At 54.3% G+C, this 26,106-nt stretch overlaps 1 protein-coding gene and 1 pseudogene across 1 annotated transcript in view; both read right to left on the reverse strand.

The window, feature by feature from the left end:
* Window positions 1–26,106, reverse strand: part of Plxna2 (plexin A2) — a 186,296-nt gene that overhangs the window by 20,875 nt on the left and 139,315 nt on the right. The window contains exons 12-17 of the mRNA XM_004862039.4: window positions 24,783–24,973; window positions 9,676–9,827; window positions 4,264–4,381; window positions 2,405–2,541; window positions 1,343–1,510; window positions 1,124–1,217 (exon numbers count right to left, since the gene is read on the reverse strand). Coding sequence (XP_004862096.1) covers window positions 1,124–1,217; window positions 1,343–1,510; window positions 2,405–2,541; window positions 4,264–4,381; window positions 9,676–9,827; window positions 24,783–24,973 — 860 coding nt within the window. The remainder of the gene's footprint in view (window positions 1–1,123; window positions 1,218–1,342; window positions 1,511–2,404; window positions 2,542–4,263; window positions 4,382–9,675; window positions 9,828–24,782; window positions 24,974–26,106) is intronic.
* LOC147823199 (U2 spliceosomal RNA) lies at window positions 24,523–24,584 on the reverse strand (annotated as a pseudogene).

Consider the following 26,106-nt stretch of genomic DNA (forward strand, 5'->3'; position numbering starts at 1 on the left):
ACCTCACCTGCAGCAGTGACAATGGCCGCCCTGTGCTGTCATGGTGCAAACGCCAGCCCCCGGCACTTCCTGCGGCCTAGTCATGAAGAGTCTGGATGCCTGGGATCCAGCATGACCCTGCTGCCAGTCGTGATTAGGGGCTTGCCATTTCAGTTTCCCCAGCTGACTCCTGAGACCTTTCTGGGTCTGACTTTCTAGCACACTGTCTCATTTTGTGCATCCCTGTGTTTCCTAACGGGCTTCGGCACCCTGGAGACGTGTCAGGGACAAGCAGAGAGAGCCGATAGCATCTCCCCCATCCCCGATGTAGCTCGCCAATCCCCCGAAGGTCAGAACACTACTCGTAGCAATTCCTATGAAAAAAATAATCACCCAAATCGCACCTTCTGGTCTAAATTAAGAACATAAAAATGTTGCAGGAAATACTGACTGCAAAGAGTGAAGTTGAGCCATCAGAAAAGACTGAAAACTATACAACAACATAGCGAAGATTCTGCTCTTGCCTGAATAAGAGGGCTTCTTTAAAGTCACAAAAATCCATAGTGGAAAAAAGTTAAAATACATGGCTCTGCACAGGGAAATAAAGGAGAATGTTCAACTTGGTCATATCCACAACTAGGTGCCCAGCAAGGGTCAGAAGCATCCGTGCGGTGACTGACATTACTGGGTGCCAGCCGAGTCCCGGGCATGTCACAGAGATGTGAGGCCGGCCTTGTCACGGTCATATTTGCAGCGGAGGAGTGCAGGATCAGAGAGGGTAAATGCCTGCCACTGTGACCGTGCGGCTAATGGAGCGAGAACGGCAGCACAGGGAGGCCCCCCCGCCCCACTGCTTCTCATGGACCTCAAGGTGCCCGTGTTCCAAACAGGGGCTCCGGTGTTGTGGCAGCTCAAACGCCACGACTTTCACACCCTCACTCTGTCACCCTCTGACAAGAAAGCACAGGGAACTGTAGCGGTCCTTACAAGGCTCAGGTACTTGGGACCACGATTCCAGGCTGAGGCTTGGGCCAGCTCCCCCTTCCAGCATCCGGGGGTTCCCGTGCTTCACCCACCGCTCCGGGCACAGCACAGCACTCAGGGAGCTGCGCCCATGGGGCCAGCTGGGCCAGCAGTTACTCACATTGACAGACTCTTTGCCATTGAACTTGACTCGGATCCTTGGCTCCTGAATGACGTCCAGGTTGAAGCCCGTGACCGTCAGGGGGGTGTGGCCACTGGGGACAAGCAGAGGCTGCATCAGATACAGCAGGCCTCAGCTCTAGGGACCCCTTGCGGAGCCAGCACAGCTGCAGGGAGGTGGTGTGGGACACAGGTGCCTGCCCGCCGGCCTCTGCCTCACCTGGTGATGCTCCACTCCGGCTCCACGCGCTGAACCCGGGGGTCGTCTATGTACTCGAACTGCAGGCTGTTATCCACACGGGCTCTGTCCACACTCACTGAAACCGGGACTGGGCCCAGCCCGTTGGATGACGGGGGAGAGACACACACGATCTCGTTCATTGACCTCCTGAGGGGGAGACGGCAACAAGTTGAGAGGAAAGGTGTGGGCCATCGAGGGTCCCCTCTGGCTAGAAACGGGGTCCCCTTGCCCCGAGGGGACGGGTGCAGACACGCATGGCATCTTGGTCCTTCTCCCCCCTGCCCGCCGCCGCTCCTAGTTTATCTCCTGGTTTGCGGCTGCTGTGCTTTTGGCTGTATGTTGGGGCATACCTCCGCCGCCTGTGTCCACCAGCGCCCTCTTGGCACCTGCGACCTGACCCTGGCCGGACGAGGGAGGACACACACTGGGGAAGGGGGTTAGAAAATGTGGGGCAGGCGCAGGGCTGCAGGAGCTATGGAGCAGTGCCACTTGCCTGGAATTTTCTAGAATGTGACTAAGCAGTGCTTAGTCTGGCCAGGCTGTCAGCACACACTTGCTGAGGACCTGGTGTGCTCAGTGGCAAGCACATGGTGCTTGCTGCGTATGGTCCAAGATGGAGATCACCCGGTGGGCAGCCCTGAGCACAGTGGTTCTCCGGAGCCTCTGCATGCCCAGGGCTTGTGGCGGTGGCTGACGACTGCAGCTTTCAATTCTTTATGCATAGGTCTGTGTGCTTATAAAACCCAGCGCACAAGGCCCCGAGTGGGAGCTCAAGCTATGTTTGGTCCTCGTGGTGACTGCAGGACTCCAGGTTGCCTTCTCCACCTGGCAGTCTCATGACCCTCACTTCCAATGGCCTCGAGAGGTAACCAGCCCCTGACAAACAGGACGTAGCTGACCAGTGAGTGGTGTGCCTCTCCCACAGTGGCTGGAGCAGCGTTTTGGCCCAAGTAGCAATGACACGGAGGTGATGGGGAGGGGCAGTGTGTGAACATGTGTAGGGACACACAGGCTCCTACACGGCCTTCCTGTTCATCTCACCCGTAGAACTCGCAGGTCTGGTTGCCCAGGGACACTGCCACGCTGCTTCCAGAGCCAAGGTAATGGCCCGTGATGGTCACCATGGTGCCGCCCGACTCTGGTCCACGGATGGGGTTGAGTGACAGCACTGAAGGGTTCTTGGGAAAGAGGCAAAGAAATGCTCACAGCTTAGGTCCAAGGCTAGACTTCAGGCTGGAAGGAGGGAGTATCCTCCTGCTGGGAGGGGAGGCACTTCTCCGGCCCTCTGTAGTCCCAAGTGCTCTCTGCTTCCTCCTGGAGAGTCGTCCAGGGAAGGCGGAGGGGCATGCGCCTGAATTAATGAACTCCCCAGGGGAGTCTTATGCTCATAACACAGAGGGAAAAGCAGAGTGACGCTGACTAATCTGTCAATTAGTTTACAAATTGAGAAAAATTTGAAAATGCTTCTCTATCTAAAGCTTGTCTTGATTTTTTGGCATAAAATCTATAGGCCTGCAAAAAGCATCCCTGCCTAGGCTGGGCCATGGAGAGGCTGTGTCCCTCCATAAATGGCCTGTGTGCACATCCTTTGTCCGGCAGGCCAGGGTCCCAGTGCTGGAGTCGCCAGTACAGTAAACGTTCAACTTGGCTTCTGCACCCCTCACCGGGGGGTGGCGCTCTGTTGGCTGGAACTCCCTAGAGGACGCACTAAGTCGTAACATTAAGCCTAAAGCGCAAAAGTAATGCCTGGCTTAGGATTCGCCAGGCAGCTGCTCCACATCACAAAGGAACTGCTTCTGCCTAGAGGCCAGTGAAGTGCAAAGTGCATTTAACGGAGCCACCACACAGGTATAAATTCTAGTCTGCATCCCCTCACTGCCGGCAGCCCAGAGGCAAGCTTCAGGCTCCTTCTGGACAAGGATTTGCTTCCTTAGTGATTGAGGAGGGTGGGAAGGCCCTAAAGCCCGCCCTGCTCTGAGGCCTACAGCTCACTCCCCAGCTGACCTCCTATGTTTGAGGAGGAGATGGAGAGTGGATTCTCCAATCTGAGCAAGAAAAGTGCAAGGTAAAGAGAGAGATGCCAAGATGAGAAGACAGGGTCTGCAAAACCTAAAATAAGCTGTAAAATGCTTCAGAGAGAACAGAATTCTGGGGTCTAGTGATTTTTCGCAACTCTTAGCAAGGCTGGTTTGACCCCATGCGCCCGTGTTAATGCTTTTTAATGAGGCACTCGGTGTGGCAAAGCAGGTAAGTGCCAGGCACCAGCTGTCAGGGCCCAGGTGGAAGTTACTGATTCAGAATGAAGCCAGCGCCCAAGACTCCAGGGCCTCAGAAGCGGGTCCTCAATTCGGGGTGGATTTAGCACCAGCCTTGCAGAAAATTTACGGGATGCCACTGCCTGTTGGCTGAGCATGAGGAGTGTTCTCAGACATGTGTGTGCGTGTGCCTGCTCTGACACACGGCCGCTGGCTTGTGCACCCTTTGCTTGTCCTGTGCAGGGAGGCATTGTTCTTGCTGGTCTCAGGGACCCCTCTGAACCTGCACTTAAAATATCCTTGGCGGGACACAGCGTGCGGATAAACAGACCTGTTTGATTAGGTCCCCCACAGTGTGGGTGCTCACCAGCCTGGAATTAGGACAAGGCGGTCACACTACGGGGACAAAGGGCAGCCCTGTCCGCCACTGCCTTGCTTTATCCAGAGCTCTGGCCCGGCCCCTCCGGGCCTCTGAAGCCTGCACATCCCGCGTCCACCCCGCCCAGGGTCGCCAGCGGTGAGGCCCCACCGTCCCTCCCAGGGTCTCCCACGTGGGCTGTGGGCAGCCTGGTGGAGCCTGGCTGGGAGGGTGAGGAGGAGGCCTGTGCCCTGCTGGGAGCGGCAGCCGGCTGGCCCTGCACTCACCACGAAGGTGTACTGCTGGTGGGACTTGGTCATGAACTCTGGCTTGCATTCGCCGATGCAGAGGCGCACGGGCCCCGAGGTGGTCCCCACCAGCGCGTGGCCCATTTCGCACACGATCCTGGGGAGAGAGCAGACCTGCGAGTGAGAGGCTCGTCCTGAGCGGCCATCCCTGCCTGCGAGCTCCCCGTCCTCAGTGAGCACCTAATCTCATCGCAGTCCTGCAAGAGCGCTGGGCCAAGAGCCAGCCCGGCCGCCCACCTGGCCGACGGGCTTGGCGCTCACCCGTGCTGTGGGGTGGGGCTGGCTCTGTCTAAAGCCTCTGATGCTCTCCAGGCCTCTGACGGTCCACCTGGCCTAAGTCTATGACCCGGCCTGTGGTCTCCAGTGCCGTTCTGGGGCAGGCTCCCAGGAGTGGCAGCATAAACCAGACGTTCCACAGAGGGCTGCAGGGCTGCAGTTTAGCCGACCTCTTCTCCTAACCCCCTGAAAGGGCGCCGAGGAAGGCCTACTTGCCAGGTGGACTCAATTGTGGACGGCTTCCCGCAGGGAGTTAAGGGGATGGATAATCTGTCCAGAAAGTGAGGCGGCAGATCTGCACCTGGCAAGGTGGGGGAGTGGGGCCTGCGGCCGGGGGTGGGCAGAGAAGAGGAGGCAGTGATGAGTTCATTAGGCTGCAGTTGACAGTGGGCTCCCACCTAATCGAGGCTGAGCATGCGAGGCTGGCCGCCCTGGTTGGAGGCACGTCTCACAGGCATGGGAGCCCAGGGACGCATGTGCAGTCTTCCTGGAACAGCGGCCAGATCGATGCCGGCTGTGGCTTCCCCACGCTTGAGACAGTGACATGGGCACAGTCAGGCCCTGGCTGCTTCAGGCACAGCAGCCTCTGGGAAAGGCGGGACTAGAAATGAGGTTCTTTCCTGTAGGTGCCACCTCGGGGAACCACAGAGCCCCACTGGGCTCAGAGCAAAGCAGGCTGGGAGCGCAGGGCAGGACGGGTTTTCTCGTCTCCCACCTGGTTAGGAGTTTGATCATGCCGGGGCCCCTGGTAGGTTTGCTTAGTGAGTAGTCAGGTTTAAAACAGACGCCCTCTCTGTAATCCCCTGCATTATCCCAGCCCGGGGGAAAGACTGAGCGTCGGCCTGAGCCATGCTATCTCAACAGCTTCTCTAGGAAGGAAGGTAACTAAACAGAGACTTCATTTCAATGTAATAAAATTTGCATCAAACAAATATGCTGTTTGCTCACACACACACACACACACACACACACACACACGGCACGCTGCTGGCTTCCCTTTCCTTCATAACAGTTAATCCCAAATAAGTACTTTCACTCCTGGCGAATATTTACTTAACATGCAATAACTGTCTTATTACGGTTAGCATATTAGATGCCACAAGAAAGCCCTGAATGTGATGGAAGAGTATTCTCTTTTCCTTTTCTCGATGAATAAATAAATTAATTATGAAGAGGCATAAACACGAGAGTGATCATCCATCAGCATCTGACACGGAAGCACCTCTGGAAGCCTCCTTAGAGGCATGCTGGAGAAGCTTCATCTGAGGTGTGACGTGTGCTTGTTTCCATGCTACCTGCCGGGGTGGAGCTTTCCCTCCCCTTTCTGGGGTGCTGGCACCCGCTCCCTCTGGGGCTCCTGGCATTGTCCAGCCCACACCCCTAACCCTGGGAGCTCAGAGGGCAGTGGACTATGCACGAGGCAGGGAAGAGGAGCAAGGAGACAAGCTTCGCCTCTCTGTCTGTTCTAATCGGTCTGATTGGGGCTGCGCGGCCTGCAACCACTGTGGGAGTGAGTGTCCTCCAGAAGCAAAGAAGAAGAAATCCTTGCTGGCGAGAGTTTAGGGAGAAAGGAAAATGAGAGCACACCGAGGGTGCAGGCTGCCGGGAAAGGTGTGCTCTCAGCCGGCCCCAGGAGCTGAGGAGGGGCGGCCACTTGGCAGACTCTTTCTGATGGAATTTTCTGCTCAGGGTTCAGGTCCCACAGGGTAAGCTTTGGGGTCAGGTGCCTGGGAGAGGCCACTGAAGCACCCTGGTGGGAAGGGCCACAGGCAGGGCTGGGCTGCAGGGAGCCGCAGAGCTGGCCCTGGGCCCTCCTCGTCTCAGAGCCGGGCCCTTTCCTTGTCTGGGCTGAGTGAGGCAGGGCATGGTCAGCAGCGGCCACCGGAAAGGAGGTCATGGGAGATCTAAGCACCGACAGTCCTGAGGAGGCCACGCGGCGGAGTCTCACTGTCCTTCCCTGCTGGGCCCGGGAAGGACACAGAGGCCTGGCCCAGGGGGTTTGTGTGGATGCTTATGTTGTGAGCTCTGGAGATGGGCGGCTAAAGGAAGACGCAGGAGGAGAAGGGGCGGTGGAGGACGGCACAGCAGCACCACTGACTGCAGACCTTCGTAATGACAGGGGCCACCCACCACCCAGGACGGGAGCTCCTGCCGCCCGAAGGCTCTGTGACCAGGACTCCAAAGCCCATGCCTTTGACCACTCCATGGCATGGGATTACAGGATGCTCTGGACGTCCTTGGGGGTGGAGCAGAGTGGCGGCAGCAGTGGAGGTGAGGATGCAGGGGTGTGGCTGACGTCCCGGGGCTCCGGGAGCTGCCAACGGCGCACCCCCCCAACAGGCCTCATAGCCCAGTCCTGTGGTTTGGCTTCTGGGTCTCCTGCCATCCTTGTCTTCTCCCAGTGGCTCTGGGATCCTTACGTGTTATTAGGAGGCAAGCCCTAGATGCCCATTTTCTCTTAGCAAGACGAGGGCATGGCCTAAAGCGCCTGGCCAGCTTTGACATCTGAAGATTGGCCTCCTGTCTGATGGGGCTTCTCGAGGTACACTGGTGCCCGTCAGCCCTCTCACGGAGGAGCTCCGGACTCGATGAGGCCACTGCTTCGGCAGCCTAAGGATAAGGGCCATAGAAGTGATCGCTCCTTACAGATGTGCTTTCCAGATGAGACATCGGAGGGTCCCGGGGCAGTGATTCCCTCCAGGTCGCCTCGCTCATCAGCAGCTTGACCTCTAGTCCTCGGGTCCCTGTCCCACTGCACACCTTCTCCTACAGACTCGCCGGGAGGACGCTTCCTTCAGTCACAGGAAACACAGACCTAACATCCATCTGGCTGTGCCTGAGATCGCAGGAGGAGTAGGGGGAGCTCGGGGGTCTGAGGGCTGGAGCTGGGGGCGCCTTACACAGAGCCCAGTCCTGGAGGGCTGAGCAGCAGCCTTAACGAGCACCCCAGGCCCCGATGGAGAAGGTCCTGCTGCAGAATCACGAGGCCCTCCACAGACCTGTGGGGTGCTGATTACAGGACTAAGCAGGCCCTTTAACCACCATTAGCCTAATTGCTGAGTGATAGATGGCTTGGCACCAGCATAAGGTGAATCATCACCGCGCCCGGGACTCTGCACTGAGCCCGTTTAGCCAAATTCGTCTCTTGCAGACATCTGAAACGATGGAGCCTGCTGCTCACTGCCCAGGATGGAGGCTTTAATGAGGCTAAGGAACTCTGAAACCTCAGGAGTCCTAATGAGCCTAGCACGGCTGGAAAGCGGGCTGCATCCAGCCAGGTACGGGGGTGTTGCTGCCTCCTGACTGTCCCAGGCCCAAGGAGGGGATGCTCATGGCTTTCTAGGGTCATCACTGGCCTCTGCAGGGCCCAGGGTGGCGTTCCCAGCTCCTTGCTTCCTCCCTTCTCTTCCTGTGGCTCAGGTGAATGCATCACCTTCGACTTCATAACAGAACGAAAGACCCTTGCATTTGTCCAGCACCTTTGGGTGATGTGGGCCAGAGAGACCGAGGAGCCTGCTGAGGCCTCAGAGCTGGCCGCTACATCAGCCAGGGCTAAGCACAGCTCACATCCAGCTGCCCGGAAACTTGTACTTTGCAGCTCAGAGTGTGACCCCTCCTACCTCTCAGAACAAGCTGGAAAGTGGCCTGCGTCCCCAAGGCAGGTCCTGGAGGCCAGGTGGGCTCAGGTCACTGCGACCGAGTGCCTAGTGCGGTCTGTCTGTCTGGCTCTTGCTCCCTCTGCAGGCCGGGCTGCCCCTGCCCTGGCCGCTTTCCCCTCCGCTCCTGGCTCTGAAGCGCTTATCCTGCCCCACCCCATCTCTCCTGCAGGCCCAGCCAGCCTTTTCTCCAGGACTTGCTCCTTGCAGGGATGAGGTTGTTAGTGAAGGATCAGCACTGGAGGACAGGGAGAATCAGGTCAGCTCTCTCCTTCCTGCCTGAGGCCCCAGCTTTCCATGGCTGGGAACCCACCCCTTCTCTGGCCCACACTGGAGTCATGGCCGATGGGTCATGGAAGATTCAGGCCCCTCCTGTGCAGGACACTTGCCCCACGGCTTTATGGAAGGGAAGCGTCCTGGACAAAGGTCAGGAGACTTGAGACCCAGTTCTGCCTTGGCCTGAACCGTGCAGGTCATTTCACCTCCCGAGTCCTGTGCTGTCCTGTTTGCAAAAGTGGCAATAGCAGTAATTTACCTGTCAGACTCCCGACCAATTGGAAATGAGATCGTGGATGAGAAAGTGTCCTGTTAACTGCAAAGTGCTGATGAAAGATAAATCGATGTCAGTTTCACGGCTGCTGTGGAAGGGGCTCTCGGGAGCTCAGGGCAGGGGCTGGGGCTGCCGAGCAGGGGCTCAGGGAGGGGAGCCCCGCCCCACAGTCCTGCACTTGCTCTTGCCCTTCCTGCTTCCTGCAGTGCTGGCTGTGCTCTCGGTGCAGTCAGGGTGGCGTGGCCCAACTTCACATGATGATCTGGCGGTGCCCTCCCTTTCTCCTTTGGAGGGGCAGCATCCTTCCCTCTACCCTCCTGCCCCCAGCTTTGTGCCCACCTCCTGCTCACCAATGCGCAGTGGCTGCCACTGCCAAATGAACACCCCAAATTGGAACATATGTCACTCCCAGAGCCCCGCTTGCTCGCCTGCCTGCCACTGCATGCCTATTTTCTAATTTCCAGCTGACATTTCCCTTAGTGAAATAAATGAATTCGCTCCTGCGGAGGCCCTGCTTGGATTAAGCTGCTATCAGAACCCCATGCACCCAACAAATTGTTGCCCACAGCCCACCTTGCAGGACGCATTCCAATGGGGAGGGCAGGAGGGGCCCAGGGGGCCTAGGAGGAGCCTGAGCTTATCAGGAAGCTGGCTCAGCCGCACTGTCCTCGGGCAGGCAATGACTCAATGAGGGGTGGTATGGGCACCAGGGCCCTGATGCCAGAGGAAGCAGGGAAGCAAACAGAGCAGCACCCGAGGAGGTAGAGGTCAAGTAGGAGTGCACTTGGGAGGCTCCTGGGGCAGGTTCCCTGGGAGGTGAATCCTGGGTACACCACAGAGCAAAAGAGGGCAGTGCCTTCCTTCTGCGCCCCTCTGCTCCCGTGGAAAAGGGCGGCCGGGGGCACTCACTGCTCAGCGATGATGTACTCCCCCGGCAGGGGCGCGCAGGGTACCCCAGCCACCTGCACGTGGTGCGCGATCTCAGAGAAGTCCAGGCCCAGGTTCACGCCGTGGATGGTCACACGAGTCCCTCCCTCGGGTGGTCCAGACACGGTCAAAATCTGCAGGAGGAAGTGGAATTAGCCAACCTGGTCAACCCAGGATTGGAGCAAGAGTAGCTCTGGGTTTAGGACTCTGACAGACACTGGGAATCCAGGTGAAACGTGTGTGCCTTTCATTCTTTTTGGCTCATCTAGAATCCTAAGGTCATCTTCTGTTTAACGTGACCTACTTGGTTAAGTCATTCAGTCCTCATTCACAAATATTTAGAAAAACTTATCAGAAAGAATTCTGGACCCCAGGCAGGAAATCATTGTTTGAGACCTGTCTCTAATTCACTAGTTGCCTGATTGCAATCAAATCACATAATCTCTCTACACCTCAGTTCTCAGTGGCGAAGAGAGTATTAAGTCTCCAGTTGGCAGCAGGATTGGGAACCCCAAAGCGAAGGTGTGCTTGGAGCATTTTGCAAACCAGAAAGGCTTTATGATGGTGACAGTGTTATTACTGCGACTCTGGGGTGCCGGACCCTGTGGGGTGCAGTGATGGATATGGGGCAGGTTTTCCTGCAGGGAACTTGCAGTCCCAGCAGCTGAGAAAATGAGGGCTCAAAATAACGCTGATCCAGGATCCAGGGTGATGAGACAGAGAGGAGGAGAAGCCCCGCGAGCTCAGAATGGGGTGAGATTAGGTGTGACTGTAGGGGATGGCGTATTTACCTCTGTTCTGAAAAAAAATACTCTGAGACATGTTAGGGCCAAGAAGAAATGACTTTAGGATTTTCCAAATCTTTGCTGACTTCCTGGAAGCAAGGATCATTTATTTATTCATTTTCAGAATCAGCCACCAAATGCTGATGATCTCATTTTGCTTTGACTCAACAGGAAACAGGGTGGCAGAACTGGCTTCTCCCAAGGTGTGAACTTCTGTCTGGGAAGAGATTAGGTTCTTGGAAAAATGCGTTTCTTTGAGATTCAACAAATCCCAGTGAATTAATCTATACTAAATCAGAAGTGGACTGAGTCCTGGATGGCAGAAGAACACAGACTGCCGGAAGTGGTGTCTCGTGCGAAGACCCTTACTTACAAGGGGCAGAATGAGACCCGGAGGAGTGAGGGATGAAGCCATGGCTCCAAGCAACTATGCCCAGCGCTCTTGTCAGTGCACCCTAAGAAAGATGGAAGAAGACGGAAGAAGGAGGGACAAAAGAAGAAACCTTGATGGAGACCAGCAATCCTTAGGGTCCCGAGATGGTGCCCCTGGGTGGAGCTGCAGCCCCGCATCCTTGGACCCGTGGGACATCTGCCCCTCAACCATCTCCACGCTGCCTGAGGGTGGGGACGACAGGTGAGCGCCGGGGAAATGCCTCTCCTGTCCGCTGGAGGGCGCTCGTTCGCCCTGTGCTGTGCCCTGAATGCCCAGATGACAGTGAGCAGAGAAGGGGCATCGGCTCAGCGTCCCGCTTCACTTCCCATCCATGTGCTGCTCAGACCTGGGGGCTCTCAGCAGGTTGGCCACCGAGCCGGGGCATGAACTCAGGCCTCCCGACCTCTTGTCCTCCTCTGCGGGCCTTGGACAATGCTCTCGCCTCCCTCCTTGCCAGCAGAGCCCTCACTGGTGGCTCATTCACCCAGGTCACCTTGTCTGCAGCTCTGATTTCCTTTTCTGGGAAGAAAATATCCCACCTTTGAATAAAACTAAATAAGATGCAGGGAATGAATCAAGGAGGCACAGGCAGGGGACTCAGTGGCTCTCTGTGGGGGCGGAGAAGGACAGCGTGGAGAGGAGAAAGCTGGCCGGGGGCACCGGAAGCCCCCGGAGACTAAAAATACCCAGCAATGACATCCTGGCCATTCCTCTCTGCGCTGCCGTCCTGCCTGGGGCTCAGGCTGTGGGAGACACACACTGGTCCGCACCGTGCAGGGCAGGTGTCGCCCCGCCACCCAGCCAAGCAGCGTCAGCAGCGTCTGTGCCTGTCTGTGTCTCTCACTGACCGACTGCGACGGCGCCCCCAGGCTGCACCCCTCCTCCAGCCACCTGGACGCCATGAGCTCACCTACCCAGAGGAGCTGACGGGACTGCGGTGATTGGTTCCCTCGCCTTCCCCCGACTTTTATTTTTAAAAATACATTCTTTTGCTCACTGCTGTTAATTACAACCTTTCAGAAAAACTGTGAAATGAAATCTTGCTGGAAAGCCTAAAAATATTTCCACCTTGCAGGTAGCTTGTGGGGGACGCGTTGTGGAGACGCTGCAGTGCTAGAAGGGCCCAGGGTCGCTCTCCACCGCTGCTAGGTCACCACAGTGCTTCTGGCCGACACTTGGGTCATGGGCAGCCGTGTGGTCACACGCTGGGGCGCTGTGCCTTCAGGGTGTCCACACAGACCTGCCAGAAGCCTAAGTCAGCTGGCACTGTTTAGAGAAGGAAGACGCCTGTATTCCCTTAAACTGTTGGCAAGTGTTACAGTCTTGAGGGGAAGACAATGTCACAGAGATAGGTAGGTCCAGGAAACAGCTGCTGAGATCCAAGCTGGGAGAATCAGTGCCCATCAGGGTCTTCAGGCCAGGTTCCGTGCCTGAGGGAGGCCGGGTCTTCGGACTGGGTTCTGTCCAGGCGAGGTCCAGGATGTCCTCCATCACCACCTCGTGTAGGCAGCACGAGTGTTCAGGATGGGGACAGCTGAGCCCCTTTCCTGCCTGGGGCGTACAAGGGATGCAAGGCTTATACTTCTTTGCTCAGAGTAAAACTGATGTGTGAAAGTCTGGATTTCCAAAACACCGATGGTGGATTGTGGGGGGAATGCTCGATTTGCAAGAGGACTCCCCAGGCCGCCATTACCGAAGACTTCCAAATCTACGTTACTGGCCCTGAGCTCGCTCCTGAGCTCTGCAGCCGTATATCCAGTCGCTACTGGACATCTCCACTTTTCCACACACGTCCCTTGGGCACCTTAAATGTCACCAGGTCTAAAAATGAACTCTTGATTTTTCTTCCTCCCACCCAGCCCGATTACGCTCGCAGATTCTCTTTCAAGGTTAATGGAATCCCTGTGTGCCCAGCCAGGAATCTTGTCCACACCATCGACTGCTTCCTTCTCCTGGCGTGCCGTGTACCCTAAATAAGGCCCCCAGGCCCCACGGGCCTCACTCCGGTGAGTCTGGAGTCTGTGTGTTCCAGAGCAGGGGTTAAAGCCCCACCTTCTCTTCCCTTTCTGTCTACAAGAGTCTCCGCGGTTCTCCGTGTAAACCCAACTTCTGCCCAGATGCCAGGGGGAGCACATGCTTGGCCAGGTCACTAAGCACTTGTTCTGAAAGCCCTCAGTGGCTGTGACCGGGACCGAGGCAAAGTCCCCAGTTCCTGGCCTGGCTTTGCGGTCCTTTAGGTTCTCCTCAGCCCCTTCTTCCATGCTACCAGACATCCTCTACGTCCTTCCAGATACAAGTGGTTCCTGTATCTAAAATGCACTTTGACCATTGCTGTGCCTTTGAACATGCTTGCTCTTCCCAGCTCAAAAAATCAAAGAGGGTCAAGATGGAGGTCTGTGCTTAGAGGGCCAAGAAATAGAGGAAGTCGCCTGCAGAAGACAGCCCTGCCTGCAGCCGTGCAGGAGGCTGGGAATGATAAGAGCCCACGATGCCTATGTGCTAGCTTTTGGTTGCAGGAACCTGGCCCCATTCCTTCATTTTTCCTGGGGGAGGCCACTGAGGAGAGGCTCGGTGGGGAAGGATTTCTTCTGCAGAGAAAGAAAGAATGGGGCCCTGCAGGATGCCAGTCAGACCAGGCAGCGTTAGGGTCTGGCCCCTTCCCCAAGACTGCACCCAGAGTGCTCTCTTAAAAGCAGCATGAGACTGCAGGACACCCGGGGCTGCGTTCTGCAGTGGGAACCAGCTCTGGCCTTTCCGCAGGGGCTGCCAAGAGCCACACTAGCTGTCTCCACCTATGGCTGCGGAACTCTGGGGAAGGCCTTGCAGATCTGAGGGGACTGTGGGGCTGCAGGCTGGGGAGAGACGTGGGCCAGAGGGTGGGCTGGAGTTGGGCAGCGTCCCCTGATGACTGAGGACACCCTAAATATGGCCAGCATATCGGGCAGGTCCACAGGTCTTGGCTTGGGTTCAGGTGGCCTCTGTGCTGTGGGTTGCTCCAGGGTAGGTAGGGAAGAGAGACTACCTGATGCTCAGGCAGCACTAGCAGGAAGAGAACAAGTAACCTCTAGAGTAAGGCAGATCTAAATTGGAAGAGCAGCTCTGATGCTGACAAGCTGTGTGAGCTTGAATCGAACGTCCTCATCTGAAGACAGAGGATACTGCTTGCCTGACAAGGACGATGTGAGGACTAAGCCAGGTAACATCTGGAAATCCCCCGGTATCTTGGTGTAGAAAGCAGGTCTCCATAATTGCTGATTTCCTTCCCTGTGTCTCCCTGCATCTGTGGATTCCTAGGTGGCAAAAACACGGGTGGTTGCGTTGGTGGGGAGCTTGGAGATGTTGGAACTCTCCTTGTACCAATGTGGCAGAGAACATGGGGCCAGGGAGCTCAGGGCAGACACCAGAGGGGCTACAGGCTGAGCTTGGGCAGGAGTGGGTGGGATCCGGTGGGATCCGAGCTCCACACAGGGCACAGTCTGAGCTGGACGCCACCCTTTCACCACAGGGAATTTTGGAGGACACTGGCTCTGTCCAAAATAGTCTTCACTCTTTTCTCCCTCTCTTCTTGCATTTCTTCTTTCCTTGGCTGTTAGCCACCTGGGCCCGGGTGCAGCATTTCACAATTAATTCAGCCAATTCTTCCAGGCAAGTAATTTTGAATGAGACACCCATGTAAACAAATGATTCGACAGCTTGGAGTGTGTGTGTGTGTGTGTGTGCGTGTGTGTGCGTGTGTGTGTGCTGTGCATCAGGAAGGAGTGGGCAAGAGGTGGAAGGAAGAGAAGAGCTTCGGATATTAACTGATTTCAGTCCCATGCTTTTAAACACAGCTTACACTGTGGTTTGGAAAACTGTCTAAATTCCTCCTCGTAGACTGTAGAAGTGGGGACTGGAAACAGAGAAATGGGAAAAGCTCAGAAGTAGCTGCTGTGAGAGTTGGGGTGAACTTGTGTGATCCTCTACTGCCCACCCCTTGCAGATTCTGGCTCAGCTCTCCAGGGGTTTATAGGGGCAACTTGGGGGAGCTCAGAGGCCCAGAGCTCTAGCGTGTGGCACTCGCATGCACATGACACTCGGTGGTCTTGGCTGGTGAGGCAGCTCACCACCAAGTGCCTGCCATCCCGCCCAGCCTTGCTGCAAAGACATCTCATCTTGGAGACCTCCCCGACTCCTCAGCACATGAAGCAGCTCCTCTCTGGACCCTTCTAGCCTTTTGAACACCTCCATACAATCGCCACACTGCAGTGTGACCACTCCTGTCACTCTGTCAGGCCAGACAGCCTTGCCGTTCTTAGCACACTGCTGGCATAGAGATGGTTACAATACACACTCCCCATTCGCTGCTCCTGGGAAACACTGGTTTCAAGCAGATTCTAGAACAGGCTGCATTCTTTAATGATACCTGGAAGAATGGAAGTGTATGCTGCTTGGGAGTGATAAAGCATTTTAATATCAGAATCATTAAGAAGCTCTGCTGTAATCTCCTTTGCTTTCGTTTAAGCCAATTTCGAATTTGATCCCTTGCTGAACGGAAGACTGAACAGCTGCCTCCTCCTCAAGTATCTTCCAGATACTGGAGAGCCCTGGCCTTTGCTCTTCAGACACTGTCTTCAGCCCTGAGATCCCCTTGGAGACTTCTCTCCTCAACCGACCTGAGACTCCACGTGTCCTGCCAGTGTGGTGACTTGGTTAGCATGCAGCAAGGAGGCCAGTGGGGCTGGCTTCCCTCTGCTTGTCACAGCCAGGCTGGCCCTGGATAAAACCCACCGGAGAGCGAACTGGAACCCGTAGTTATCTCTGCACGTTTGTTTTCTCACCCCAGTCGGGCACCTTTCACTCCACTCTTCTCTCCTTGAAGGAACCTGGATCTGCATCTTGATGGGACTCTAAGTTGTGCCCTTACCTTGCCTTCAGGGCACGGACACCTGAGGGAGTGGAGTACAGCTGTGTGCCACTTGCAGCTTCTGGCGCGGGAAGCACTGTAGGGCTCGGTCTAGCACAATAAACCCGGCCCGAGACCAGCCCTGGCCACGCCTCGGAGGTGAGGCCGGTCTTGGCCAAGCACCCGTTCATGTCATCCTGGGTCAGCAGGGTGTGGGACAGGTGGGCACACCTTGGCCCTTGCATCTGGGTGGAGCCTCCTCAAAGCTTCCGGGAGCCTCTGGGTGGAAGGTTGGTTCTCCACCTGCTCACTCCCCACCTTAACAGCAGCAGGGCCCCGCTGAGCCCCCTTGGCTGGATCTGTGTTCCTGCCAGACTCTGCCATGCTTGTTTTCCTCCATGGGTGTCCTGTCCCGGAAAGCAACGGCCAGGATGCAGCATCTGCCCTCATTCTTGCAGTCACTAATTGAACAGTTCAGCGGGAACTGTGCCACACAGCCGCCCAAGGGCGAGAGCAGATGCAGCCGATTAATTACAGCTGTGGAGATCCTAAGGGCTTTGAGGGAGCAGGGCAGGAGGGCGGGAAGGCCCAGGGCTTGGCGGCCTGCAGGGAGAGTCCTCGGGCTGGCTGCACGCTGGCTGCATGCTGGGGACCGCATTCCCATGGTCAGGCTCAGGCAGAGGCCTGGACAGAGCCCTGGCGGGGGCAGAATTGGAGTCTCCTTCAGAGGAACTTGGCGGGAACTCCAGGAAGCTGGGCTTCGATCCTAGAGCTAGTCTGTTCCCGGCTGACAGGGGTGGTGGGAGGGGAAGAGAGCAAGGAAGCACTTCGGGCTATTGAAGACTGTTCTGATTAGAATGCCTACCATTTTTTTAACATTTTATTCAGTAGGTGCTCATGAATGAGGGAGAAATCGTGTCGGGGGTCTGGAGGGTGTTCTACTTAGGGCTCAAACAAGTTAGGAATGCGGCACTATTGTTATTCCCACTTTTCAGGTGGGGAATAACAGTGTCCCCCTGAGGTTAAGAAGCTGCTGAGGTCACTCTGGGAGACAGAACACAGCCAGCTCCAGCCGACTGTATGCCCCTGCCAGGCGGGCCACCCTCTGGCTCCTGGGGGAGCCCTGGGCCACCAGCCAGGAGCGTGCACACCGGTCGGTCCAGGTCGTGGCTTCCTCTGCCCTCTTTTCCGTCCCCTGCGGCTTAGTCAGGGCCATGCTCTGCTGCGTTACGAGGAGCCCGGGTTGGCTGTGCTGGTCGCCGTCCCTCTTCCTGCTCTCTGGACCTCTCTGGGGTTCTTGGCGTTCACCCTACCTCTGGCCCCGTGCCCTCTCCCTGTGCGCGTCCAGCTTCCTGGACGATGCTGGAGTAGCCACACTGGCTTTCTTCCACCTCCACCTCTGCAGCAGGCTTGGGAGGAGCTTGGAGCCAGCTCCTCTCTCCCCTCTGGCTCTGGACTGAGGGTTCTGTTCATCCCTGTGAGCTCAGGAAAGAGGGCAAGGGTCGCACACAGGCCGAACGTGGGGGCCTGGAGTCAAGCTGCTGAGTTCCATGCTGCTCTAAAATGTGTGAGCAACGTGGCTTTAAGCAAGTGATTGTACCTTACACCACCTCACTTTCCCCAAGCGAGGCTAAGGACAGCAACTTCCAAAAGTTGTGAGGCCCAGTTAAGTGATGAACGTGAAGTGCTGAGTGGAGTTCTGTGGATAAAGTAGCACTCAGTGAGTGTGCGCTATTATTTTTATCATGGACATTCCTTTTATAATTAAGCAATCTGGAGACCCAGGAAGAAGCCAGGCGAGCTGAGGTCAAGAGAAAAGTGGGGTTAAAAGGTGGCTTTGCTACAAGCAGCATTCCGTGTGGGGACACAGGCAGGGGCAGACAGCCTGGCTAGTGACAGTGGGCTGTGCGACTGTGGCCTGTGCAGCCCTGCCAGTGTCTTCTGCAGGCTGACAGTCTCCCCGGCTGGGCTCAGAAGAGGAGAAGGGAGAGTCTGCATCGGAGTCACCTGGAGGGGAGCTGGAGGGCGTCCCAGGGAGGCCGCTCCAGGATAAGCCTGTCCAGCCTGTGTCCCCAGCTCCTGGTCACTCTCTTAGTGCCCTGTGTCCGACCCTGGGGTTTCAGAAGTGGCCAGTGAGGACTCGTCTCTGTGTAGCAGCGCATCCTCCCCTTCCTGGTCCACTTGCTCCCTTCCTGTTGCTCAGTGTCCTCCTGACTTTAGATGGCAGTGATGCCCAGGAGAGGCCTGCGAGTTTCTGGAGACACCCGGATGCTGGGTCCACAACAGCATATGGTCACATCTTTACCTCAGTGTGTGTGTGTGCGTGTGCACACACACACCTTGTCTGGGGAGGCGAGAGCCCAGCTGACGAGCTCTGCAGGAATCCATGGCTCCGGAGGCACCAGCTCTCCTGCCTGGCACGATTCCTCGCTGGCTCTGTCTCAGCTGATAGCACATTCACAGCCTAACTGTTATCTGAGCAGAGTAACTCCGTTATTCATCCTGACATCATCCCTGTTAGCTGTTGGTTGCAGTGATGTTATATTAATGAAGCCTGCAAATAAGTGAACGGGAGATCAGAGTGCTGGCTTGTTTCTCTGGAAAGGTGGTTGACTTCTTTATTTTATTTATTTATTTTTTTGGTTGGGAGCTTTGCAGTGAGTTGCTCTGGCCTTGGGCAGTGGCTTTTGGCCTTTCCTGCAGACATGCGGTACAGCCTTGCAGATAAATTCTTACAGATGTCACAGTCTTCCAAATAGTTTCACAAATGCATTTGCAATCCAGGGGACAGACAACTTCCTTTAGATTATTTGGGCACATGGACAGCAGGAGGCAGCAAGAGCGATGGCTCTTCTCCAACTATTAGAGTATCGAAAATTATTTATGCTTGGTTTTGAAGAGCAGTGTACACTCTTTTCTACAATTGATTTTCTTTCCCCAATGCAGGTAGCTAAGATAATGTTAAAGAGAATTTATATTCCCTAAGCATGGACTGGTGAGGTCAGGGAAGTTACTGCAGTTGAAAAATTCATGAAGCAGAGCTTAGACAGTGGTCAGTGGAGAGGCGACGGTAAACCCAGTGGCCCTGCTTGGCATCAGTACCCCCTTGCTGGGCACAGTGGCCAGTGGCTTCGGGAGCACACAGGAATATTCTTTCAGATCCCGATGTGGTGGCTTCCTGGTCACTTGCTGAGCACTAGCTCTGGGGCTGTGCCTGTATCTGTAGCCCACTGCGCCTTCACCTGTGGATCTCTGCTCTGCTGCGGATCTCTCCTCCAGGGCCCCATCCTCTGGGCTCTCCTGTCACAGGTCAGACCCCAGCCCAGGGAGTCCAGCTTCACCTGTTCCCAAAGGCAGATGCAATTACCCTAAGTTCCAACGCACCCTCAGATTCCCTCACACTGGTTTTCCCGGATCACAGGGACAGTGTGGACCAAGTTATGCTTGGGAAGACAGGGACAAGGCTCCATCTTGGGCATGCTTGGGGTGGGGTGAGGTGGGGGAGTCCATGCCCCCTGTCCGTCTGACTGAGAGGCAACCATCATGGTGTGGTGGTGGGGTCCATCTTCGCAACCCAGAGGTCCTGGTTTTCAGTCCCCGTTTGGCCATTAACCAGATGTGTGGCTTGGTGCCAATGAGTTACTTCCTTGAGTATTGTTTCCCCTTTCTAGATAATTATAGCCATCGTAAAGTTCTTTTTTGGAGGAGTAAGTATGCAAACTGCACAGTCTGGCACAGAGTAGAGTCTTGTTACAGAAAAGCTATTATTATTAAGACCCCTGGAATCAGAATGTGGCTCATCTGCTGGTGTCCATGGCCTAAGCAAGTGTCTTCAGAGGCTGTGAAGGTGTGTGCCCTGCTGCAGTCCCATTCTTCTTTTATACCGGAGACATCAGCCAAGGGTGTGCATTACAAGTTTCTGTCCTAGGCTCCCTAGGGGAAGCTGAGTGGCCTGCAGGGAGGGCTGTATCCAGCCTGCCTAGCTTGACAGTGCTCAGGGTCTGCTGGGCCTACCCTGGGAGAGGGTATCTCCTCTTGGTTCTTCACCCAGGACTCACTCATCTATGGAACAATCTCCAACCCAGAACAATGCATGACATACAGTAGTCACTAATTAAATAGCCACATAGGAATGAATTAATTCATTTGGAACTGTGGTAATGCCTCCTTTCACACAGAATTTTCACTGTTGTGGGTTGAATCCCCTTCCAAACTCATACATTGAAGCCCTAACTCCCAATGCCTCAAAATGTGACCTTATCTAGAGACAGAGTCTTTTTAGAAGCAATCAGGTTAAAATGAGGTCATTCGAGTGGGCCTTAAACCAATCTGGTTGGTGTCCTTATTTAAATAATAATAATTTAAGAGATAGACACACACAGGGAGAATGTCACGTGAACATATAGGCAGAGGTCCGAGTGATGCTTCTACAATACAAAGGATGCCTGAGACCATCAGCAAAGAAGAAGGAGCTGGGAGAGAGGTCCAGGGCTGATTCTATGCCAAAGCCCTCAGGGGAACTGTGATGGCTGTGTCTAGACATCCTCTCAAAACTTCATGTAGTCCTAGGTGGGGCTTTTTCAGAGGTGACTGAGTCTAGAGTGTGTGATTGATTCATGGTGCAATGCTAGGATTAAGGGTGGGTGATTACTAAATCAGTCCACTGATTGGTTTGGCACTGACAAATTCGTGGTAGCCTAGATACAATATATGGGGCAGAAAGAGGCTTGTCTCCCCTCTTGCTTGCTTTGCTGCCTTCTGCCCACCATGAACTGTTTCTCCTCTGCGATGCCCCTCTGCCACCCTACCTTGGAGCCAGTCGACTATGGACTAAAATCTCCACATTGTGAGCCCAATAAACCTTTTCTCCCTTAACTTTGTGTGCTGGATATTTTGTCTCAGCAATGAGAAAAGTAACTGAGACAAGAACCAACCCTGCCACACCTTAATCATGGACTTCTGGTTTCCAGATCTCTGAGAACATACTTCTGTTGTCTAAGCCACCTTGTCTGTGCCAATTTGTTAGTGTGACCCTAGGAAACTGATCCCCAGCAGGCACCAGGGTGGATACACTTATGCCATTAGCTCTGGGCCTCAATACCTTCTCTAAGTTTCTTCTCCTGAGAACCTATTTATTCAGTCTCCTTTCTCTTTCTTCTGGCTTCTTGGGAAACGCTCTTTTCTGGACCTTCCTTTCCCGTGGATGGCTCACCACTTCCTCCTCTTTGAGGCCCCAGCAGGTCCTGAGCACAGGCTGGGGAGAATAGAAATGCAGTGGGCCAGGCATCACAGGGGGTCTCCCGTCCTCTGCACCTACCCTGTTCCTGGGGTGGAACAGGTGACGTGTGTACAGACACCTGGATGACAGCTGGAAATGGGAGCAGCCTGGGCTGCCTCCTGCAGGGGACAGTGTCATTAGCACAGCAAGAGCTGGCTGAGAAGGAGCAGACGGTGAGTCCTGAGGGGTCCTGACCTGAGCTTTATGCAAACTGGGAAATCCAACAGGCTATACAACTTGTCCTACCCAAGATTGCCATAAAGGATGGGTCTCTAGGGGTGGGCTCGGTTGCCATGGAGACAGAGGGGGTAAGGAGGGGTTAAGGAAGCACACAGCTGCTCATTTAACTGCGAGTGAGCCCACTTCTTTGCTCAGAGTGGGATTTCTTTGAGGTCATCTCGTTTATTTTCTGCTTCCAGGCAGGGCAGCTCCCCTTCCTGCCCCCATTCATTTCCGGAATTGGAAGTTCTGCCACCCCCTGCAGCCATCGGGGGGACCCTTCCCTCCTCCCCCCAGGAAAGATCTCTATAGCATGTGCTGCTGCTTACCAAACTCAGCAGCGGTGCTGGGAGGGCACATAGTGTGAAGAAATGAAAATACGGGCGATACACACAAAAGAGTATGAACTCTGTGGACTTCTTATAATTAGGAGGTTTACGGAAAAGATCTGCCTGGTGTGAAGTGATTAGCCAAGAAAGATGAAGTAAAGAAAACAAGTTGGTTTCTCTTAAAGGTTACTTGGAACAGATCGTGTACTGTTTCCCAAAATGCCACAGAAATGAGGCAATGACCTGAGCTTGATTTATCCCACGACTGATGATGTTAACTTTGATCACTCGGTTAAGCTGGGTCTACCAGCTTTCCTCGCTGTGAAGTCACTTCTGTTCTCGTTGTGATTAGTAAGTATCTTACAGAAGAGAGCTCACGGAGCTGTACACATCTGGCCTCTCATCACACTTACACTGATCTTAGCAACCCTTGACTGTTCTTGCTTGAAACAACACATGTTGTGAAATTTCTAGATGTTAATCTTCTATTTGCACAATTCTTTCTAAATGTATTACTTGGGATCTAGTGTCCAGAAGACCTTCTTATCCTCTTTATTTGTTTGTTTATATCAGTCAGTAAGGACCATGGGTTCTTACTTATTCTATTGGTGAAGACTATAATTATTACAGTTTTCTTGCTCAAATTGCCCAGACGGGATGACTGGGATCCTTTTCAAGTTGGCCTCTGTGCCTTTTTGATATGAACCCTACCTTTTTTTTAGTACTTCTTGCCAAAATAACCCCAACAACTTGAATTTCTTTATGAGGAAACATCTGATATATCCAGATTGAGGGACATCCTATAAAATAATTGTTCTGGACTCTTCCACAACATGAAGGTCAGGAAGGGTGGTACAACTACAGGCAGAGGACTAAGGAGACAGGGCACTGACTGTCATATGGGATCCTGGTTGGATTCTGGACCAGAGTAGAGATAATTGGCAAAATGTTAATAAAGCATGTGTATTAGACGTTATTATGAAATCAATATTAAATTCCTGATTTTGACCATTATACTGTGGTTATATAAGACATTAACTTTGGAAAATCCAGGTGAAGGGAATATGAAAGTTCTTTGTACTATTTTTGTGTCTTTTTTAAAAATAAATTTGAAGTTATTTCAAAAATGAAATCTTATAGGACAGAAAATGACTTCTATATGTTAGGGGGATCGGGGGGAAGTGAAATGAAGGGAAATATGACAGATAACCGTGAATGTACTGTTCCAGGCTTGGACCCTCCTTCCCACATGTCCTGTCCAGAGTGACATCCCTCGAGTGGCTTTGGAACACAGCATGGATTGGTCTCTTCCTATAGATGCTTTTCATTTCTCTATAGCTCAAGTGAAAATCACCACCAGAGACTTGGGGCCTCTGACTCCTGCTGAGATGTTCACTGGAAAATCAATTACAGCCTAATTGCTCAGGGGGTTAATTAGCCTCCAGTAACTGGGTGTCCTCCGTGAACAGAGCAGGCTGTCAGTCCCCAGTCAGTGAGCAGGGGCACTGAGGCACAGGCTCCGCAGTGAGCAGCTTGCCTTGGGGCTGGGAAGGGGCTGGCCACTGGGGGCAGACGGCTGTCAGAGCTGGAGCAGGACCCCAGGCTGGGACTCCCAAGGCAGGAGGTGCTGATGGACTCCAAGCCCTGACTAATCCAAGCTTTCTGCACCACAGGTGCCAATGGTTGCACGAATCCACGACTGCAGCAGCAAGAATGACAGAACAGTGTGAGTCCTCAGGCCAGCAGCTTCCAGACATCACTGGAGTCGGAGAAGGCATGGAGTGGGAGCAGCTCAGGAAGCTGGCTGGCTGAGGGCAGAGGTGGGGCAACCTCCCAGTCCCGGCAGACATGCTCTTCTAGCAAGATGCAGACACAGGGGGATGTCACAGGCACTGTCACTGGCCACTTCGGACAGTAAACTGGGATGGGAGCAGCCTGGTCTTTAAGGGGCTGTGTCTATCCCTGAATAGCCTCACCCTGCACAGCTGCACACAGACCCAGGTACACACTCATCCCTAGATACTCTGCCACCTGGAGGGGTCATACCTAACTGGCCCCACCAGCAGGCAAGGCAAGAATCTTAAGGAAGTGGAAACACCGCTCTTTGTTTTGTTATCTGGGCAAATCACAGAACTTTTTCAAATGGTTTTGTAATTGAATCTGAGCTCAAACACTTGCTCTGTCACTTATTCTCTGTGTGACTTGAGCATGTTGCTCAATTTCTCTGGGCTTCTCAGGTTTTTGTCTTGCTTTGCCTTGTTTACTGGGGGTGCTCAAGAAGTTTCCCAACACTGACATAGCTGGGAACCAGAATTGCTTTCTTGGCCAATGGGGAACATGAGGCAGAGGAAAGGGCCAGAGCACCAGCTTAGGAAAGCTGCAGGCAGAGAGCAGCCCCTTCCAGCTTTTCATACCTGCCGGCCGCTGAGGCACCTGGCCAGGCCTTTGTTCCCAGTCAGCGTCAGGAATTTGCAGTTAGTTTCTAAGCCGCAGGGAGGGATGAGCCCACAATGCCACCCGTTTGTCCAAGTCCTCTTGTCCAGCCCATTCAAACCCAGGCAGCCGCATTTTCATCCACATCCTCTGTTCATCTTCCTCTGCAGTGTGCTATTTTGGAAACACCACTTTTCCCCTAGTATAATTAATTACCTATTTCTTCCCATTAAATCGCACAAACAAATGGGGACAGAGGCCAAACCCTGGGAAAGGGCGAGGTGGCTGACACAGTGCCTGTCTTTCACCGTGGCAACTCCTAGTAAACTGCGGCTCCTGGAAACACTCTCGTGTCAGGAGAAGCTGAGCTTGCTTTCTGCAGCACTCTCCCATCACGTCATGGCGCTAACGTCCTGTCCCCACCTGGCTCGGCCAGCATGGGGGGCAACTGGGCTGGCTCTGCACAGCCCTTGTGGTGCGCATGTGTGCACAGATACTACACTTGATCTTAGCCAAAAGGCCGAGAAGCGATGCATGTGTGCACAGAAATGCACCCACAGGCATGGAGCCACGCCCCAAACTCTCGTCTGTGATGCTTGGTGGTGAGGCACACAGGAGAGGCCGTCTACACCCACATTAAACACACTCCACTCCGAGGAGTCATCCATGAGCCTCGCCTCGCTCCCCTCCCCCATGGCCCTGGCCATCCCCTGGGAGCTGGGGGACTCACCTCAGTGATCTGGGGGTTGGAGCACTTGACATTGTGGCTGGACCAGTCGAGCCAGGGGCTGGCGGGGCTGCTGCAGTGCTGCTGGAGGGTGCATTTTCGCTCTCCGCTACACCAGCCGCACTCGAACTTGCGGTCGGCCTTGAGGCAGAGGCCGCAGCTCTCCCGCTGGGCTGCGCACTTGTAGAGGTGCACTGCAAAGAGAGAAGCCTCACAGATGGGGCTGCAGATGCTGTCCCCAGCTGTGGGGAATACCACCCACCGGCGTCACAACTGGCGGGACAACTGCTGGGGATTCCTAAACGGCACTCTTTGCAATCGTATTACTTAAGATTTCTGGCTCCTGACTGAATCAGATCAGGCCTTTAATTGTGGCTTCACTACTTCTTAGCAGTGTGACAGAGTATTTAACCTCCCCAGGCCCCATTTACCTACCTCTAGCTTGGAGACGATCATTGCTTTTTGGAGGTTTGAGTGAAATGTGTAGTGAGTAGTGAGCTCAGTCCTGTGGCATATCTGATGTTCTACACATGCTTATTATCCTCTCTGTGAACTCAAAGTGTATTCTCATGCTGCCATCTTTCGTACACTCACAGAGGGCCCTCCTTTCCAGAAATAAGGGCTCCTTTCCTTATCAGGAAAAAATGAAGCTCAAACAGAAACGGGATGATTCGCAGCCTGGCAAGGTCTGTTCTACACGCTGGGACCCTGAAGCTCAGCTCACGGTGCTGCTGGGCAGTAGGTCCCAGTAAGAGAGGCCTCTCCCCGGCATGCCAGGAAGGGCGTGGGCCTAAGGAAAGGCCAGGTGCGTGGCAATGGGGAGACACTGCCTGTGAGCAAAGGGCACGACACAGTCTCGTTCGCTGCCCCGTGGATGGGAACTCCATCCCTGAGAGGACAGGCTGGCTCCTTTACAGGTCACGTGTGGCGTCTGCCAACCCTCTGTCTTTGCTTTTGTCTCCCACTGACTTAAAAGCCTGGTGGAACTAGCCAGTCTGAGGAACTGTGCTTTCTGAGCCTGGAGCTTAGCTCCTTTCCTGTTAGGGTTTGAACTCACAGTCCCAAAAGAATTCTCCAAGAGCAGAATCCAGTTGGCCCACCATGTTTGTGGATTCTGTATCCATGGATCCGACCAACTGTGGATTTAAAGTACTTTTTCAAAGTGCATGTGCACTGAGCACATACAGACTTATTTCTTGTCACTATTCCTTAAACAATACGACCTAACAACTAGATACCCCAGGGCAGCTTGGAACACATCCACTGTGGAGACTGGGGGATGAATGTGCTCAGAAAGTCACTTTTCAACTCTTCTGCTCAAGCTGTC

This window comes from Heterocephalus glaber, unplaced genomic scaffold (genome assembly GCF_053883595.1).
Source record: "Heterocephalus glaber isolate CG9 unplaced genomic scaffold, H.glaber_assembly_v1.0 deba00001600, whole genome shotgun sequence".
NCBI classification, from domain to species: Eukaryota; Metazoa; Chordata; class Mammalia; order Rodentia; family Bathyergidae; genus Heterocephalus; species Heterocephalus glaber.